Source organism: Carcharodon carcharias, chromosome 37 (assembly GCF_017639515.1).
Source record: "Carcharodon carcharias isolate sCarCar2 chromosome 37, sCarCar2.pri, whole genome shotgun sequence".
NCBI classification, from domain to species: domain Eukaryota; kingdom Metazoa; phylum Chordata; class Chondrichthyes; order Lamniformes; family Lamnidae; genus Carcharodon; species Carcharodon carcharias.
Window position 1 is genome coordinate 6,850,531 of NC_054503.1, and position 19,763 is coordinate 6,870,293.

Genomic DNA, 19,763 nt, shown 5'->3' on the forward strand with positions numbered 1-19,763 from the left:
GCTGAGGGAGCGCCGCGCTGTTGGAGGGTCAGTGCTGAGGGAGCGCCGCACTGTCGGGATGTCAGTACTGAGGGAGTGCTGCACTGTTGGAGGGTCAGTATTGAGGAAGTGCCGCATTCTCGGAGGGTTAGTACTGAAGGCGTGCGGCATTGTCGGAGGGTCAGTACTGAGGGAGTGTCGCATTGTCGGGGAGTCAGGGGGTCAGGACTGAGGGAGTGCCACGCTGTCAAAATGTCTCAGGTGAGAAGTTAAACTGAGATCTCCACTTGGATGGACGCCCTAAGGCCCCGTGGAATTTGGGGGTGGGAGGAATCGTTCACCTGGGTTCTGTTTAAACACTGCTTGAAATGATTTGCCATTCTTCCCTCCCAGCTCCAGCCCCTGAAGAAACTGGGAAGCGGGATCTCAGCAGCAGTGTGAAGAGGACACAGGCGATGAGGCGAAGGCACAACGCAGGCAGTAACCCAACACCGCCACCCTCCATCATGGGTTCTCCGCCCAGGTACTGTAGAGTGTTGCAATGTGGGGCATGAAGGGGGCTGCTGTTACAGCAGTGTGACATGAAATGGACCTGTTCAGTAATACACTTATGGAGGAACCCCTGTAAATATTGACACGGTCTTGGGGAACACTCCCAGGGCAGGTGCAGTACAGGGTTAGATACAGAGTAAAGCTCCCTCTACACTGTCATCATCAAACACTCCCAGGACAGGTACAGCACGGGGTTAGATACAGAGTAAAGCTCCCTTTACACTGTCCCCATCAAACACTCCCAGGACAGGTACAGCACGGGGTTAGATACAGAGTAAAGCTCCTTCTACACTGTACCCATCAAACACTCCCAGGACAGGTACAGCACGGGGTTAGATACAGAGTAAAGCTCCCTCTACACTGTCCCCATCACACACTCCGAGGACAGGTACAGCACTGGGTTAGATACAGAGTAAAGCTCCCTGTACACAGTCCCCATCAAACACTCCCAGGACAGGTACAGCACGGGGTTAGATACAGAGAAAAGCTCCCTCTACACTGTCCTCATCAAACACTCCCAGGACAGGTACAGCACGGGGTTAGATACAGAGTAAAGCTCCCTCTACACTGTCCCCATCAAACACTCCCAGGGCAGGTACAGCACGGGGTTAGATACAGAGTAAAGCTCCCTCTACACTGTCCCCATCAAACACTCCCAGGACAGGTACAGCACGGGGTTAGATACAGAGTAAAGCTCCCTCTACATTATCCCGTTAATGAGCCTCAGCCTCTCCTGCCTCTGTGCGTCACTTCAATGTTCCAACAGGCCTCTCTCTCTGTCACTTACCCGACTGAGATTGCTGTGTACAATTGAACTGGGGGGAGCTTTGAGCTTCAGCCGTCCTTCGTTCATCAGCCTGTCAAACGAGGTGACACTTTCACATCTTCACACTCTGCAGGTCCTTTGAAGTGAGCTTTTTTTCAGTTTGTACAATATGTCCGCAACACCTCAATTTTAAAATTCTCACCTGGGTTTCAAATATCCATGGCCTCACCGCCATCCTATCTCTGTAACCTCCTCCAGACCCACAATCCTATCGCTGTAACCTCCTCCAGCCCCACAACCCTATCTCTGTAACCTCCTCCAGCCCCACAACCCTCCCTATCGCTGTAACCTCCTCCAGCCCCACAACCCTATCACTGTAACCTCCTCCAGCCCCACAACCCTGTCGCTGTATCCTCCTCTAGCCCCACAACCCTGTCGCTGTAACTTCCTCCAGCCCCACAACCCTGTTGCTGTAACTTCCTCCAGCCCCACAACCCTGTCGCTGTAACTTCCTCCAGCCCCACAACCCTGTCGCTGTAACTTCCTCCAGCCCCACAACCCTCCCTATCGCTGTAACCTCCTCCAGCCCCACAACCCTATCTCTGTAACCTCTTCCAGCCCCACAACCCTATCTCTGTAACCTCCTCCAGCCCCACAACCCTATCTCTGTAACCTCCTTCAGCCCCACAACCCTCCCTATATCTGTAACCCCCTAGAGCTCCTACAACCTTCCCTATCCCTCTAACCACCTACAGCCCCCTAAAACCCTCCCTATCTCTGTAACCTCCTCCAGCCCCCACAACCCTCCCTGTCTCTGTAACCTCCTCCAGCCCCTACACCCCTCCCTATCTCTGTAACCTCCTCCAGCCCCTACACCCCTCCCTATCTCTGTAACCTCCTCCAGCCCCCACAACCCTCCCTATCTCTGTAACCTCCTCCAGCCCCTACACCCCTCCCTATCTCTGCCCTTCTAATTCTGGCCTCTTGAGCTCCACCTGATTTCCATCGCTCCACCATTGGCGGCCGTGCCTTCAGCTGCCTGAACCGTAAGCTCTGGAATTCCCTCCCTAAACCTCTCCGCCTCTCACTCCTCTTTTAAGATGCTCCTTAAAACCCACCTCTTTCGACTAAGCTTTTGATCACCTGTCCTAATGCCTCGCTGTATGACTGGGTGCCAGATTCGTGCCTGATGACGCTCCTGTGAAATGCCTTGGGGACTTGCCGCTGTGTTGAAGATGCTGCATTAACGCAGTCATCCTGGAGCCTCACTGTTTAACGTTGTGCTGAATCCTCCTCCACACAGCCTGCAGGACATCCAGCGGAACCGGACAGCTTCCCAGTCACGGACCCACGCACTACCAGCGGCCCTGCAGTTCGCCAGCTCGCTGCTGCTCCCTCGAGGCCCTGTGCATGAGGCTTCCAACTTCGATGACACCTCGGAGGGAGCAGTTCACTACTTCTACGACGAAGCTGGTAGGTGCTTGTCCATCTCCAAGGAGCGGGGTGCTGTTGAGGCGAACCCCTCACTCCAGTTAATGATGTCGCTGGCGGGGGCATGCTTGAAGCAGCGGAGCTAAATGCCCCTCAGCCTCTAACTCGCTAGATAACTGCGAGTTATGTGGCCTCTTACTCCCTGACGAGCCTGTGTCTCCTCCCAGCCCTCTACCCCCAGAGATGCGGGTGCATAATCCAGATTGATGCAGGATCGAGGGAGCATTCCACTATCTGAAGTGTTGTTAAGTTGCGGACTCATCCCATCAGGACACTGACCTGTATCAGTGTTGCACTTGGTACATTGGGTTGCACTCGTCCATGTGTTAATTGTTCTTGTTGATCAGGGATTAGGTGCCTGTTAATCTGCAGACTGGACTGATGTTCTTTACACTAGCCCCTCTTCCCTCGGTATATTTTTGAAGATTTATGTTCTCGGTGGAACCGTTTCTAGAACTGTGTAAGGACCAGTGCTGCTGAGGTGTGGGGGGATAGCGCTCGTTTCTCAGTCCAGGCCCCGATCGCTCAACCCCACTCCCTTTTTGTTCCCTTTTGTATTGTTGATCCAACACAGGCCTGTTGCATGTCACGGATTCGGAATTAAGTGTACCCTGGTGGGGCGTGGGGTTGGCTGGGAAAGAGGAGAGTGTGAATCTGCCCGAAATGCCTTCATTTAACCCTCACCTGCACCCCCCACCTGTACTTTCCCTCCACTCTGCCCCTGCACCTGCTTTCTCCACCACCCCCCCCTCCAATCCTGGGTGTGATTGGTGGCACAAACTTTTGGGTTCCCTACATTTTATCAGGGACCTGGTGTGTATCCAGCGCTTGGCCGTTTATACAGGGCACGCTCAATTCCTAAGATCCGGCCCAAGGAGGCTGCTCCCTGGTGGTGCCTTGTCTGAAATCCTGTGAGCCAGGGCAGCTCTGTTCTCAGTTTAGTTGGCGGTATAGTTCCAAGTCAGGATGGTGAGTGGCTTGCAGGGGAGCTCGCAGGTGGTGGTGTTCCCATCTACCTGCTGCCCTTGTCCTTCTAGATGCTAGTGGTCGTGGGTTTGGAAGGGGCTGTCGAAGGAGCCTTGGTGAGTTTCTGCAGTGCATCTTGTAGATGGTACACACACTGCTGCTACTGTGCGTCGGTGGTGGAGGGAGTGAATGTTGAAGGTGGTGGATGGGGTGCCAATCAAACGGGGTTCCTTGCCCTGGATAGTGTCGAGCTTCTTGAGTGTTGTTGGATTTGCCTTCACCCAGGCAAGTGGGGCATATTCCATCACACTCCTGACTTGTGCCTTGTAGATGGTGGACAGGCTTTGGGGAGTCAGGAGGTGAGTTACTCACTGCAGGATTCCCTGCCTCTGACCTGCTCTTGTAGCCATTTATATGGCTGGTCCAGTTCAGTTTCTGGTCAATGGTAACCCCCAGGATGTTGACTTATATTGAAGAACCTCGGTGTCATAATCTACCTCAGGGTCCCTGACTAGGGAAAGGTAAATGTATTTGGCTCCCTGGCACACACACTTTAAAGCAGAGCAACGCTGCATTCGGCCTAATAGATCCATGCTCCTCCCACCCTCTCTTTATCTCTCCTTATCAACATATCCTTCTATTCCTTTCTCCCTTGTTTGTTTATCCAGCCTCCCCCTTAGATGTATCTTTACTGTTCGCCTAAACTAATCCCTGTGGCAACGAGTTCCACATGCTCCTCAATCTCTGGATAAGGAAGTTTCTCCTGAATTCCCTATAGGATTTATTAGTGACTATCCTGTATTGATGACTCCCTAGTTCGGGTTTCACTCAAAAATAGAAAATTTTCTCTGCATGTTTAGCCCTTAATCATTTTTAATCTCTATCAGGTCAGCCCTCAGCCTTAGAAAAGAGCCCCAGCCTGTTCGCTCTTTCCTGATTGGTGTAGCTCCTCAATTCTAAAATAATTTTATTAACCCCCCTTTATTGCGTCCGTCTACCCCTAACCCTGTCTCCCCACAAGCTATGGGGCTGAACAAGCACTGACTTTGCCCGAGGGCAGGCCACAACTTGATTGTGACATCTTCTACAGCCGAATAGCATGCTGCCGCTCAGTGGCTGGTCTATGCGTGTGAAATTCAACGGCTTAGGTGTGGTGAGGGTGAGCTGTACTAGCACCCAGCACAAATTTGGGGAAGTAGAGAGAAGAGGGTCTTTGGCGGGAGAATCAACATCCGTCAGAGATCTCCAGGGTTGTGCTCTCAGTAAATTCCAGATTATTTCAACTCTCTCACTGCCTAAGTAAGTCTGTTCTGATGGAATGAAGGGAGCAAACTGAGAGGTATGAAGGCAGGTAAATGGAGGACCAGGAGACTGATTAAGAGGGGTAAAACAGAGTATGACAGTAAACTTGCACGGAAGGTAAAAGCGGACTGTAAAAGTTTCTATCAGTATGTAAAAAGAAAAAAATTAGTGAAGGCAAATGTAGTTCCCTTACAGTCTGAAACAGGAGAATTTATACTGGAGAACAAGGAAATGGCAGAGCAATGAAACAACTACTGGAAGAAGACACAGCTTCCCAGAAATACTAGGGAACCAAGGGTCAGTGAGAAGGAGGAATTGAAGGAAACTAGTATTACTAAAACAGTAGCACTGCAGAAATTAATGGGACTGAAAGTTGATAAATTCCCAGGGCCTGATAACTGACATTCCAGGGTGCTAAAGGAGGTGGCCATGGAAATAGTGGATGCATTGGTTGCATCATCCAAAATTCTGCAGATTCTGGAACAGCCCCAGCAGATTGGAGGGCGGCAAATGTAACCCCACTATTTATAAGGAGAGAGGGAGAAGGGAGATTACAGACCGGTTAGCCTAACATCAGTAATAGGGAGAATGCTAGAGTCTATTATAAAGGATGTGATAACAGGGCACTTAGCAAATATCAACGGGATTAGACAAAGTCAACTTGGATTTATGAATAGGAAACCATGTTTGACAAACCTGCTGGAGTTTTTTGAGGAGGTAACTAGTAGAATAGATAAGGGAGAACCGGTGGATGTAGTGTATTTAGATTTTCAGAAAGCTTTTGATAAAGTCCCACATGAGGTTAGTGTGCAAAATTAAAGCAAATGGGATTTGGGGTAATATATTGGCATTGATTGAGAATTGGTTAGCAGACAGGAAACAGAGAGTAGGAATAAATGGGCCTTTATTGGAGTGGTGGGCAGTGACTAGTGGGGTACCGCAGGGATCAGTGCTTGGGCCCCAGCTATTCACAATATATACCAGTGATTTAGATGAGGGAAGCAAGTGTAATATTTCCAAGTTTGGTGACGACACAAAACTTGGTGGGAATGTGAGTGATGAGGAGGATGTTCAGAGGCTTTAAAACAATTTAGACAAGTTGAGAGAGTGGGTAAATACATGGGCCAGGATTTTCCCCTCGGCGATTTGGGGGCAGGGCCCGCTCGCCGAGGGGAAAATGATGCAGGATGACGTTGGGGGGAATCCCCGATGTCATCCCGGTCCATTTCAATTTTTAGGAAGGCGGGTGGACGGACAGTGAAATCAGCTGTCCGCCCGCCGACCTGTCAACGGCCAATTGAGGCTATTGACAGGCTAGTTAAAGTACTTAAAGACCTGCTCCGTCCAACCTTAAGGCTGGCGGGCAGGCCAGGAGCCCCAGCGGGCTTCTGGTTATTGATGAAACTTCATCCACTGGCGGGATGACGTTTCATATCCGTATTTTTAAAAATTAATAAAGTTTATGTGGTCTTTATTAACGTGTCCCATCTCGTGTGACATTGTCACATGAGGGGGACATGTTAATAATCTTTTTAATTTTTGTATTTTTAAAGTTTTTCGGACTGTCACTGGTTTCCCTGAGACAGCCTTTGTCTCGGGGAAAAATGCGCGAAAGAGCACACTTTGACAGCTGGGGATTTCCCCGCCCCCCCCGCACAGGAAGCACATAGCGCTTCCTGTCGGAGATGCCGCTGGGTGGGCCTTAATTGGCCTGCCCACTCAAAATGGCGGCGGGCCCCATTTCGGTGGCAGGGGGTCGACTGCCTGCCTGCCGGTAGGGCCCGCACACCCACCGAGGGCAAAATTCTGCCCATGGTAGATGCAACATAATGTGGATAAGTGTGAAGTTATCCGCTTCGGTAGGAAAAACAGAATGGCAGAGTATTATTTAAATGGTGATAGATTAGGAATTGTTGATGCACAAAGGGACCAGGGTGTCCTGGTACACCAATCGCTGTAAGCAAGCATGCAGAGTGCAGCAAGCAGTTAGGAAGGCAAATGGTACGTTGGCCTTCATTGCGAGGCGATTTGAGTACAGGAGCACGGATGTCTTACTGCAGCTGCACAGGACCTTGGTGAGACCACATCTGGAGTAGTGTGTACACTTTTGGCCTCCTTACCTAAGAAAGGATATACTTGCCATAGAGGGAGTGCAGCGAAGGTTCAGCAGACTGATTCCTGGGGTGGCAGGATTGTCGTATGAGGAGAGATTGGGCCGACTAGGCCTGTATTCACTGGAGTTTAGAAGAATGAGATGGAATCTCATTGAAATGTGGAGAATTCTGACAGGGCTGGACAGACTGGATGCAGGGATGATGTTTCCTCTGGCTGGGAGGGGGTTCTAGAACAGGGGGTCACAGTCTCAGGATACGGGGTAGACTATTCAGGACTGAGATGAGAAATTTCTTCACTCTGAGGGTGGTGAACCTGTGGAATTCTCTACCACAGAAGGCTGTGGAGGCCAAGTCACTGAATCTATATTTAAGGAGGAAACAGATTTCTAGACACTAAAGGTGTCGAGGGGTATGGGGAGAGAGCAGGAGTATGGCGTTGAGAAAGAGGATCAACCATGATCATATTAAATGGCAGAGCAGACTCAAAGGGCCGAATGACTTGCTCCTTTTTTTTTTGTTTCTATGTTAAGATTTAGATCCGTCATGATCTAATTGAATGGGCGGTACAGGTTGGAGGGGCTGAACGGCCTCAATCTATTCCTATATTAGCTGAAGTGGGACACTGCTTGTTTTAAAGCGCGGTCGCTTTTCTCTGATCCCATATCAGCCATTTTACATATACCTGGATGGTGAGGTTTTAGCTTGGTCTTAATCTTCCGCTCAATTACTGATCCTTCGCTCTTCCTCCTTGTCCAGGTGTCCGCAGGTCCTACACCTTTGGCCCGACGGGAGGTGGCTACGAGAATCCAGTGGGACAGCAAATGAGCCTGGAACATGTCTCCAACAACGCATGGCAAGTTAAATCCAGGCTCCTGCATTCCCTGCGCGAGAAGGAAGCCCTCCCGTTTGTGCCCTTGGGATGTCCGAAGCACTTCCCGGCCGAGGCTCCGTGCCTCAGGTCCCCTCGCCGTTGGGGCAGATGCGGAAGACGCACAGCAAGATCCCGCGAGCACGGTCGGGCTGGGGGTGTTCCAGAGGAAGAGCATTGTTCACCCAGGACCCTCCGGGAGCATTCCCTCGCTCCTCCTCCAACGGCCGTGGGATCTTTTAACTCCCGGCCGAACGTCTCCTCCGGCGATGTGGCACGCCCTCGGCGTTGCAGCACTGGGAGTGTCAGCCTAGATGGTGGGACCCGAGCCCGTGACCTTCTGACTCCCAGGAGTCGAGTCACACTGACCTGAGGCAGGCTTGGATTAATTAGACAGCCAGGGTTCACTAGAAGGGCGATTTATCCCTCCAGTCTTGCCAGTGTTGTCTCTGCTCTTGGAATAATAGACGGGCTCTCTTTCTTCTGGAGATGGAAGAGGATCCGTTTTGCTCTCTACAACCCAGTGGCTCCATTTAAGGGACATCTGTAACATCTATATTTCGACGATCTGTGGAATGTTAACTGTGACTTTTCCTTTCTCTGGAATCTAGGGACCATCAATCCCACTCTTCCAGCTTCACCTCTGCCGACGTTCCGGAGGGAATGCCAGCGCTGTCGCTCCTCCAGCCCCGGCCAGTGGTACTTCAGGGAATGCAGGTCCGTCGGGTGCCGTTGGAAATTCCTGAGGTAACGAGGGTTGAACCCAGTTAAATAGCCTCTGCTTCGTTCCTTCCTCCCCACAGCGTTCCACGGCCTTTGACAAAACTTGCTCTTCCTCGATTGTGAGCCGACCAGGGTATTCGACTGCTCGGGGCACCGTCGATAAGGTACAGAAGGAGGATCCCCCCACCCCCCCTCCCTCCTGGTGGACATGCCCGCACTATTTCTGTGGCTGAGCTGATGTAGACCTCCTGGCCCTTGCTGCCCAGCCAGTGCCAACTCCCTCTGCTCAGCACAAGCAGGTACAGGCTGGCACTTCCTTGTGGCAAGCCTGGCCTCCGCTAGACAGAAATGTCTCTTCAGCCACCTGCTCTGTCCAATCTAAGATAAAGCTGTTGGATGATGTGCCTTGTCGCGGAGAGCTAGCTAGTTGAGCAGTGTGACCATCAGTCACACAGGCACAGAAGACCAATCAGTCCCTCAAGCCTGTTCTGCCCATTCGGTTCGGCCATGGTTGACCTGTCTTAATCCCATCTACCCACCTTGGCTCCTTAACCCTTAAATCCCCTTACCCAGTAAAAATTTATCACACTCTGTTTTGAAATTTTCAATTGATCCCCAGCCAGGTTTTGAGGTGGAAGAGTTGCAGATTACCACTATCTTCTGTGTGGAAAAAGTGCTTCCTAACATACATACGGGTTAGGAGCAGGAGTAGACCATTCGGCCTCTTGAGCCTGCTCCGCCATTCAATAAGATCATGGTTGATCTGATGGTGACCTTATCCCTCCTTCCCCTGATAACCTTGACTCCCTTTTTAGTCAAGAATCTATCTTCCTTTGCCTTAAAAATATTCACTGACTCAGCCTCCGCCGCTGCTTGGGGAAGAGAGTTCCAAAGATTCGCGACCCTCTGAGGGGAAAAAGTCCTCCTCATTCCTGTCTTAAATGGGAGACCCCTCATTTTTAAACTGTGCCCCCTAGTTCTGGTTCCTGATCTCGCCCCTGAACGACGTAGCTCCAGTTCTAAGTTTATGCTCTCCTACTGTGGACTCTCCTTGACAGAGAAATTTGTTTTTTCCCCTTCAAACCCTGTGAATTCCTTTCTTCATCTCAAACACCTCGACTAGGTCATCCCATAGTCATCTGCACTCTAAATGCCCAGCGGATGCAACCTCTCCAAGTAATTTAACCCGTTTTGCCCTGGTATGGTTCAGTCGCACATTGTTAGATGGGGGATCTTTTTTTTAGAAGTTCATTCACGGGATGTGGGCTTCACTGGCTGGACCCAGCATTTATTGCCCATCCCTAATTGCCCCTTGAGAAGGTGATGGTGAGCTGCCTTCTTGAACCGCTGCAGCCCGTGTGGTGTAGGTACACCCACAGTGCCATTAGGGAGGGAGTCCCAGGCTTTTGACCCAGCGACAGCCGATATATTTCCAAGTCAGGATGGTGAGTGGCTTAGAGGGGAACTTCCAGGTGATGGTGTTCCCATGTATCTGCTGCCCTCGTCCTTCTAAGTAGTAGTGGTCAGAGGTGAGTTATTGGATGTCTCCCTCCCTTTCCCATTTCATCCCAGGGTGTGAAGTGTTGAACGCAGGCAACAGCACATCAAGTGATAAATACACACAGTGCTGGAAAGACTCAGCAAGTCTGGCTGAGCATCTGCGGAGAGCGGAACAGCGTTATAGTTTGAGTGCAGTATATCTCCTCTTTGGAATGGTTTCTCTCTCTCTCTCTGCAGATGCTGCCAGACCCACTGAGGTTTTCCAGCACTTATTTCTGACCTCCAGCATCCACAGTACTTTGCTATTGTTTCAGCACCTCAGGTAACCCCCCTGCTCCTTTTTCTTTCTCTCCTTAATTTGCAACAAAAATTCCCAGCTGGATTTTCTGGATCAGGAATCCCTCCACGAATCCCAGGAGAACACACTCATGATTGAGGAGAAGACCAGGAACAAACAATACTACAAGTTCTGGCTGCTACCCTGGAAGTGGATGCGCATCCGTTACGACCGACTGGCATTGCTGGCCTTGCTGGACAGGTTCGGTGTGATGTGGGTGGGGGTGAAATCTGAAGATGTGTCTAAACTTTTCCAAGTGCCTTTGAAACTGGATTCGGGATAATTGGAACCACAATATTTATACTCCCATTGCCGGTAATTTAAAGTGAGGAGGCAGTGGCATAATGGTAATGTCACTGGGCTTGTAACCCAGAGGCCCAAGCTAATGCTCTGGGGACGTGGGTTCAAATCCCCACCACAGCAATTGGGGAAATTTTAATTCATAAATCTGGACTTGAGAGCTAGTCTCAGCAGTGGTGACCATGAAGCTATCATCAGTTGTCGTGAAAATCCGTCTGCTTCCCTTGCAGAAACCGACAGGCCTGTGAAAACGTCGTGGCTGTTGTCCTAGCTGCCCTGGTCGCTTTCTTGGGCTTCATGCTGCTCCTGGAGGGCTTCTTCCAGGACATCTGGGTGTTCCAGTTCTGCCTTGTCATCGCCAGCTGCCAGTACTCGCTGCTGAAGGTACCGTCCTGCACAGCCACACCCCGACCTCCTAACTAGACACCACTGTTAGTGAGCTCTAGTCCAACTTGCATTCTCGTAGGGCCTTTAACATAGGATCAAACATCCCAAGGTGCTTCACAGGAGCGTCATCCTACCCTGAGCTACATAAAGAGATATTAGGACAGGTGACCAAAAGCTTGGTCAAAGAGGGAGAGAGGTCTTAACTACAGACAAGGTGGGAGAGTTTGAGAGGGGAGCTCCAGAGCCGGGGATTTTGGCAGTTTTAAAGCCTCACTGGGGAAGTGATTGGGAATGCGCGGATGGCCAGAATTGAAGGCACAGAGATCTCGGAGGGTTGTGAGGCTGGAGGAGTGGGTGGGTGAGTGGGGAGAGGATTGGCCATGGATGGATTTGAAGACAAGGACGAGCATTTTAAAATCGAGGCGTTGCCAGACTGGCAGCCGTTTGTGGGTCAGCGGGTGATGGGTGACTGGGACTTGGTGCAAATTAAGATATGGAGCAGCAGAGTTTTCTGTGCCTCTCGTTTGCCGATGGGGAGAGTGATTTGGTAGAACTCAACCTCCCAATGTCTCTCAATTTGTAAGAAAAAATATATTTAACTAGAAGGGTGTGAAGGTTCTGGTTCCTTGACAATCGGAGGGCTCGCTGGTACAACCTGTGTGGTGAAGGACACACACACAGGTGCTGTTTGGCTAGAAGCTTTGGGATTCGAGTGATGGTGGCGTTGCCATGTGCTAACTGCTACCACCCCTTCTCGGGGGGTGGAGGTAATGGGTTTGGGAGGTGTTATCTCAAAAACTGTGCAGAGCTTTTGCAATGCGCTGTGTACATAGTGCGCACAGCAACCATGTTAATAACATCGCCCTATTGAACTCCAGCTCCTATTCAGGGGAGATGGTGGTGTAGTGGTGATGTCACTGGACCCCTAACCCAGAGGCCCAGGCAAATGCCCAGGGGGCACGGGTTCAAATCCCACCACGACAGCTGGTGGAATTTAAATTCAATTCATAAATCTGGAATATAAAACTACTCTCGGTAATGGTAACCATGACAACTATCATCGGTTATCGTAAAAACCCATCTGGTTCACTAGTATCCCTTTAGGGAAGGAAATCTGCCGCCCTTATTTGGTCTGGCCTACGTGTGACTCCCAGACATGGCTGACTCCTAATTACCCACTAAAAAGGCCTGTCAAATAACTCAGGTCAAGAGGCAATTAGGGATGGGCAACAAATGCTGGCCTTGCCAGCGACGCTCGCATCCCCATGAAAGAATAAAGAGGGGGAAGAAAGAAGCTGCGTGCTGCCCCGACCTGGACACGTAACATGTTTCCTTCACTGTCGCTGGGTCAAAATCCCTCCCGAGCACCACACGGACTTGCAGTGGCTCGTCACTCCATTCTTGAGGGGCGGTCTGAGACAGACAAGACATCCTGACATTGCGAGTGATGCCCACACCACAAATCTGAATTGTACAAGAGAAACCTGTCCGGGGTGGGGTGTGGGGTGTAGGGGATGGGGGGGGGTGATATAAACCAATTCAGCACATTAGGCGTTTTGAGGGTTCAGAGAATGATCACAGCAAGGAAGCCATTTGTAATTATTCTTAAATCCTCCATACCCCTCCCTTGTTCCCCAATTTTGTTTTTTTTTTAACTTTTAAAAAATTTTTGACTACAAAAATCATGTGGCCCAATTGACTGGGGGACGACCACCCCCCCCCCCCCCGGTCCAATATTTCGGATTCTTCTGCCCCTCCCACCCACCTTTCGAGGCCACACTGCGAGACGGGAGAGATGTTGGTTTGTTTGTGTTCGAAGCCGCTCGCACTGACTCCCCTGTGTTCTTATTTTCCCTTTTCCCCAGAGTGTTCAGCCAGATGCAGCCTCTCCAATGCACGTGAGTAGCGTGGGGTTAAAGGTGCATTTCTATAGCACCCCAGGGGCCGCGGGATGTCCCAGTGCGCTTTACAGCCAATGTAGCACTTTTTTTTTTGACGCACATTCACTGTTGTAACGTAGGAATTGCAGCGGCCAGTTTGCGCACAGCAAGCTCCCGTGGACAGCAACGTATTAATGGCCCAGATCATCCACTTAAGAGTCATACGGACTCGAAACGTTAAGTCTGTCTTCCTCTCCACAGATGCTGTCAGACCCTGCTGACGTTTTTCCAGCGATTTTTGTTTTTGTTTCATCCGCTTTAGATGTTGGTTGAGGGATAAGCATTGCGCAAGCCTGAGAGGACAGAGGGCAGCCTGCAAGGTCTCAGCCAGAAGGCAGGGCCTCTGACTGCGCGGCACTCCCTCAGCACTGCAAGGAGGTGTCCGCCTAGATGATGTGCTCAGGCCTCTGGGGCGGGACTGGAACCCACCACCTGCCTCGGAGGTGAGAGAGAGAGAGCACTACCCGCTGAACCATGGCTGAAGCACCTTCAGACTGAGGCCAGATTGAGAGCATTTTGAGGAGCCCCAAACCCCAGAAATGCCTCTGCTTGTTTGAGCTAATCTTTCCCACCGCCAGCCCTGTTACCCCGCCGTTAACAATGATTCCCGTTTATCTCGCGCCTTTAACCCTGGGGTTACAGGGTTGGATCGTCCCAAGTGATTACAGTGCAGAGGCTGTGCTCGTAGTGTGGGGAGGGGGTGGGGCTGCTCCATGTGTATACATGTGCGTGTCCCGGCCATCATCTAATCTGACACTTGAATCTCCCACAGGGTCACAACTGGATTATTGCGTACAGCCGGCCGGTCTACTTCTGCATGTGCTGCGCGCTGATCTGGCTCTTTGACCTTGGCAGCCGGAGCGACCACCTGCAGCCCATCAACCTGTATGGAATCACTCTCTTCTCTGCCCAGTCCTTTGCCTGCGCTCGGGATGTGGTGATCGGTGGGTTTGTGCAATACATTGTCTGTATTTATTAATATATCAACCATGCAGCATATACAGCTCAGCTGATTCATGCTGGTATTTCTACTCCACATGAGCCTCCCATTCCCCCCTCCTAATCCTATCACCACATCCTTCTATTCCTTTCTCCCTCATGTGTTTATCCAGCTTTCCCCTTAAACGTATCTATACTATTCACCTCTCCCACCCCCTGTGGGAGCGAGTCCCACATTCTCCCAACTCTCTGGCTAAAGAGCTTTCACCTGAATTCCCGATTGGATTTATTAGTGACTATCTTATTTCGATGGCCCCGAGTTCTTGTCTCATCCACGGGTGGAAACATCATCTGCATGTCTACCCAGTCAAAAATTCTTCATAATTTTAAGGACCTCCAACAGGACCACAGAATTGCTACGGCGCAGAAGGTGGCCATTCGGCACATCGTGTCTGCACCAGCTTTCCAAATGAGCCATTCTCCCGCCTTCTCCCCTTACTGTTATCTGAAAGGAAGAACATTCTCATTCCCCTGTTCGAACGCTTCAATTGAACCTGCCTCCACCACACAATCAGGGGCCCCCCACCCCCCACCCCCCCCCCACCACCACCGCCACCACCACCACCACCACCGCCACCGCCGCCACCGCCACCACCACCACCGCCACCACCACCACCACCGCCACCACCACCACCACCGCCACCACCACCACCGCCACCACCACCACCACCACCGCCACCACCGCCACCACCACCACCACCGCCACCACCACCACCACCGCCACCGCCACCCACCACCACCCACCACCACCCACCACCACCGCCACCACCACCACCGCCACCACCACCGCCACCACCGCCACCACCGCCACCGCCACCACCACCCACCACCACCCACCACCACCCACCACCACCGCCACCACCACCACCGCCACCACCACCGCCACCACCGCCACCGCCGCCGCCACCACCACCGCCACCACCACCACCACCACCACCACCCACCACCACCCACCACCACCCACCACCACCGCCACCACCACCACCGCCACCACCACCGCCACCTCGGATTTCTGTCTCCTAGACCAGAGTCTTCCCTGATGACTCCAACCTCTGTTTTGGTGCCATCTTTGTCATACTGGGGCATTTAACTACAAGGCAGGTTTGTGTGTGTGTGTGTGTACGTGTGGGCACTTGTGCAAGACTCACTGCCCTCGAACTGGCACAAAAGCACCCTTGCTGAGTTTCAGTGAAGGGCAGCTAGCAAGCCACACCGTCGCACAGTAACGTAGGAACAGGGGGAGGCCGTTCAGCTCCCTCAAGCTCCAAATTCCCAACCACTTTTAGTGGCAAGAAGTTCCCCCTGACCTTGCCTTGCTCTCCTTTAATGTTATCTGCCCCTTTTGTTGTGGACTGCCTCACCGCTGGAGGAAACAGTTTCTATCTACCCTATCAAATTCAGATGTTGTTTTGGTGAACCCTCACTGCGCCCCATTCAAGGCCAAGTATCTCCTTCCCGAGGTGCAGTACTGCCGGTGATATCTGACCAAGGTGTGCTCCTGCCTTCCCACGCCTAGTTTAATTAACTTTTTAGGTACTGTGCAAACTGAAGGTCAGAAACTAGCCCCTTCATAACGTCCCACTGTTGCTCGCCCTCGCCCTCGCCCTTTTTGGGTTTTTGTTTTACTTTGCGGTAGCAGCCCCATCACTCTAGATGCAAAGACCTTGGAGAGGCTTGTGGACAGTTTTGGCCAGAATGGTACCAGGCATGAGGGACATAGAAACTAGGAGCAGGAGTAGGCCATTCGGCCCTTCGAGCCTGCTCCGCCATTCATTAGGATCATGGCTGATCGTCCAACTCAGTAGACTGCTCCCGCTTTCTCCCCATACCCTTTGATCTCTTTCGCTCCAAGAGCTATATCTAACTCCTTCTTGAAAACATACAGTGTTTTGCTCTCAACTGCTTTCTGTGGTAGCGAATTCCACAGACTCACCACTCTGGGTGAAGAAATTTCTCCTCATCTCAGTCCTAAATGGTCCACCCCGTATCCTCAGACTGTGACCCCTGGTTCTGGACTCCCCCACCATCGGGAACATCCTGCATCTGCCCTGTCATGCGGAGAAGCTGGGATTGTTCTCCTTGGAGCATCGAAGGCTAAGGGGGAGATTTAATCGGGGCACTCAAAATCATGAAGGGTTTTGATGGAGCAACTGGGAAACTGTTTGCAGTGTCAGGAAGGCATGTTTCAAAGAGCCAGCATGGGGACGATGGGCTGAATAGCCCCCTCCGGTACTTTGAGAGTCTTTGATTTTTGTCTACCTTTAACGTGAGATGCAGGTGGGTGGGTGGGGGTCACACAGTCAAGCTGTTGTGATCTATGCCCCCAGTGCGTGACTCCACATTCTTTAATTGTTTCTGGTTTTGCTTGCAGTTTTCACGCTGTGTTTTCCCGCCATCTTCCTCCTCGGCCTCCTGCCTCAAGTCAACACTTTCTTTATGTACTTGTTGGAACAGCTGGACATACACGCCTTTGGGGGCACTGGTAAGTCTAGAGGCCATCGACCTTCAATCAAACCTTGTATTTAATGTGTTGTTTGAGCCCTGGTGATATGGGCTGAGAGCAGTGGGGGGGGGAGTGGTCTGTACAATTGAGAGCTATTTCTCTTTTTTTCTCTCTCTCTCTCTCTCCCTTTCTCTCAAATGTTTCTTGCTCGCCCTCTCACTGAGGTACGAGTGGGGTGAGGGCGAGCTCAGCACACGCATGCTGACACAGCAAAAACACGTGACTGTCAGGTGGCCCAAAGCCGAATGACAGGACTTCATGCTTCTCACCGCGTGTGAAGTTTTGTTGCATGGAAGCGAAGCGGGGGTGGGGTTGGGAGCTCGGCGCCCAGTACTGATTCACTCTGTCCCATTCTCTTCACAGCTACAACCAGCCCCATATCCGCACTTTACAGCTTTGTCCGCAGTCTGCTGGTTGCTTCCCTCCTATACGGATTCTGCTTCGGGGCCGTGAAGGTAAGTGGGAAGGAATGGGGCATTCGGAGGGGACAGGGTGATGGCAGGGATCAGGGGGCAAACTCTCCGCTGGTTGGAGTCATACCGAGCACAAAGGAAGATGGTTGTGGTTGTTGGAGGCCAATCACCTCAGCGCCAGGGCATCACATCAGGAGCTCCCCAGAGTAGTGCCCTAGGCCCAACCGTCTTCAGCCACTTCATAATAATCTCCCCTCCCTCTAAAGGCCAGAAGTGGTGATGTTCGCTGATGATCTCACAATGTTCAGCACCGGGACTCCTCAATACTGAAACAGTCCATGCCCAAATGCAGCAAGACCTGGACAATATCCAGGCTTGAGCTGGTAAGTGCCATGTAACATTGGCACCACACAAGTGCCAGGCAATGATCATCTCCAATGAGAGAATCCAACCATCTCCCCATTACATTCAATGGCATTACCATCGCTGAATCCCCCACTATCAACATCCTGGGGGTTACCATTGACCAGAAGCTGAACTGGACTAACTATATAAATACTGTGGCTACAAGAGCAGGTCAGAGACTGGGAATTCTGCAGTGAGTAACTCGCCACCTGACTCCTCACAGCCTGTCCACCATCTACAAGGCACAAGTCAGGAGTGTGATGGGATACTCTCCACTTGCCTGGATGAGTGCAGCTCCCACAACACTCAAGAAGCTAGACACCATCCAGGACAAAGCAGCCCTGTTTGATTGGCACCCCATCCACAACATTCACTCCCTCCACCACCGACGCACAGTAGCAGCAGTGTGTGTACCATCTACAAGATGCACTGCAGCAACTCACCAAGGCTCCTTTGACAGCAACTTCCAAACCCACAACCGCTACCACCTAGAAGGACAAGGGCAGCAGACACATGGGAACACCACCACCTGCAAGTTCCCCTCCAAGCCACTCACCATCCTGACTTGGAAATATATCGGCCGTTCCTTCACTGTCGCTGGGTCAAAATCCTGGAACTCCCTCCCTAACAGCACTGTGGGTGTAGCTACACCACAGGGACTGCAGCGGCTCAAGATGGCGGCTCACCACCACCTTCTCAAGGGGGCAATTAGACACAGACAATAAATGCTGTCCTTGCCAGTGATGCTCACATCCCATGAACAAGTAACTAAAAGCAAAGGGATATTGGCAGGGGCAGGACAGTGCAGGGAACACAAAAGTGTGAGGGTGTGGGACTCATTGGATAGCTGATTCAGAAAAGCAGAGCAAAAGATGATGAGTAGAATGGCCTCCTTCTGTGCTTCTAATTCTCTCTCTCTCTCTCTCTCCCTCTCTTCCCTTCACAGGTTCCTTGGGAAGCCCAGCATGTGCCAGTTTTGTTTTCCGTCTTCTGTGGCCTTTTAGTCGCACTCTCATACCACCTCAGCCGTCAGAGCAGTGATCCCACCACCCTCTGGTAAGTGGCTGGGTGCGTAGAGTTTATTTTCCTTACCGACTGGATGGAGATGGGGGGTGGGGGGGGGGGGGTGCGTTGTACCTGCCAAGCTAGACCAGGGTCGAACACCCCCTCAAAGGCAAGGACCTTTATCTTGTCGTTGGTGCCAACTTGTCCAGTCCTGGGAGTGCTGCACTGTTGGAGGTGTGGCACTCTTTGGGTGATGTGCTGAAACGAGATGTCCGCCAGATGGGGCGTTGAAATTGTGTTGGGGGTTGGCATTCTGGCAGAGCAGGATGCCTCCTTCAGTTGTAACTCAGTGGGTAACACTTTTTTCCTTCCCCATTCCCTGCCGACCCTGTCTGAGTCAGAAGATAATGCATTCCTCACTCCAGAAGCTTGCACATCCAATCCAGGCAAATACTTCCAGTGGAATACTGTGGGAGTGCCGCAGGACCCTATGGCTACTATCTGAAGAAGAGCAGGGAAGTTATCCTTGATGCCCTGACCAATATTTATCCCTCAATCAGTCCCTTAAAAAGAAGTGATCAGGGCGTTACTTCATGGCTGTTTATGGGAGCTTGCTGTGTGCAAATTGGCTGCTCCATTTCCTGCATTACTATGGTGACTACATTTCAAAAGCCCGTTGTTAACTGTGAAACACTCTTGAGGTTGTGAAGGGTGCTGCTTAGATACAAGCCTATCTTCCTTTTTTACCACAGCGCCACCTCTTGTGGGAGGATGTAATTAAAGCGTGACGTGTTTACATAGATAGCTCTCATTATAAAAAGGGACATATGAGGTATCGGAGGGTTACACACTGTCAGCAGCCAAAGGGCTGAGGGTGGGCCATCCTTGTTGGCCACTCTTCGAGGGAGTGCAGATTATTAACACCCTGTCTCTGTGCTCATTCCAATGACTGCAGGGCCCTGATCCGGTCCAAGTTTTTCCCACAATTGGACAATCGTAATCCTGAGGATCCACTGCTGGAAATCCAGGATCCGCTCCCAGCAAAACTGAAGAACTCATTGGTAAGCTCTCAATCGGTCGGCTGCACTCGTCCTTCTGATTGTGACCCAGCGGCGGTTCACATTGTGTCCGGCTGAGTCAGGACTCTCTGTCGCGGGTGCAGCAGTTTATCTCTGGAAGGAAGATGGTGGGAGGAAATAACCTGCTGCTCCCT

The 19,763-nt window shown here is 51.5% G+C and overlaps 1 protein-coding gene across 3 annotated transcripts in view; it reads left to right on the top strand.

Annotated features, from left to right (window-relative positions):
- LOC121272977 (pecanex-like protein 3) overlaps positions 1-19,763 on the top strand; it is a 67,308-nt gene that overhangs the window by 12,026 nt on the left and 35,519 nt on the right. For all 3 annotated transcript variants that reach the window (XM_041179885.1, XM_041179888.1, XM_041179886.1), the window contains exons 7-18: positions 373-502; positions 2,601-2,770; positions 7,927-8,023; positions 8,650-8,785; positions 10,639-10,799; positions 11,129-11,282; positions 13,151-13,183; positions 13,998-14,169; positions 16,596-16,706; positions 17,091-17,182; positions 18,492-18,601; positions 19,506-19,611. In XM_041179885.1, the coding sequence (XP_041035819.1) occupies positions 373-502; positions 2,601-2,770; positions 7,927-8,023; positions 8,650-8,785; positions 10,639-10,799; positions 11,129-11,282; positions 13,151-13,183; positions 13,998-14,169; positions 16,596-16,706; positions 17,091-17,182; positions 18,492-18,601; positions 19,506-19,611 (1,472 nt within the window). The remainder of the gene's footprint in view (positions 1-372; positions 503-2,600; positions 2,771-7,926; positions 8,024-8,649; positions 8,786-10,638; positions 10,800-11,128; positions 11,283-13,150; positions 13,184-13,997; positions 14,170-16,595; positions 16,707-17,090; positions 17,183-18,491; positions 18,602-19,505; positions 19,612-19,763) is intronic.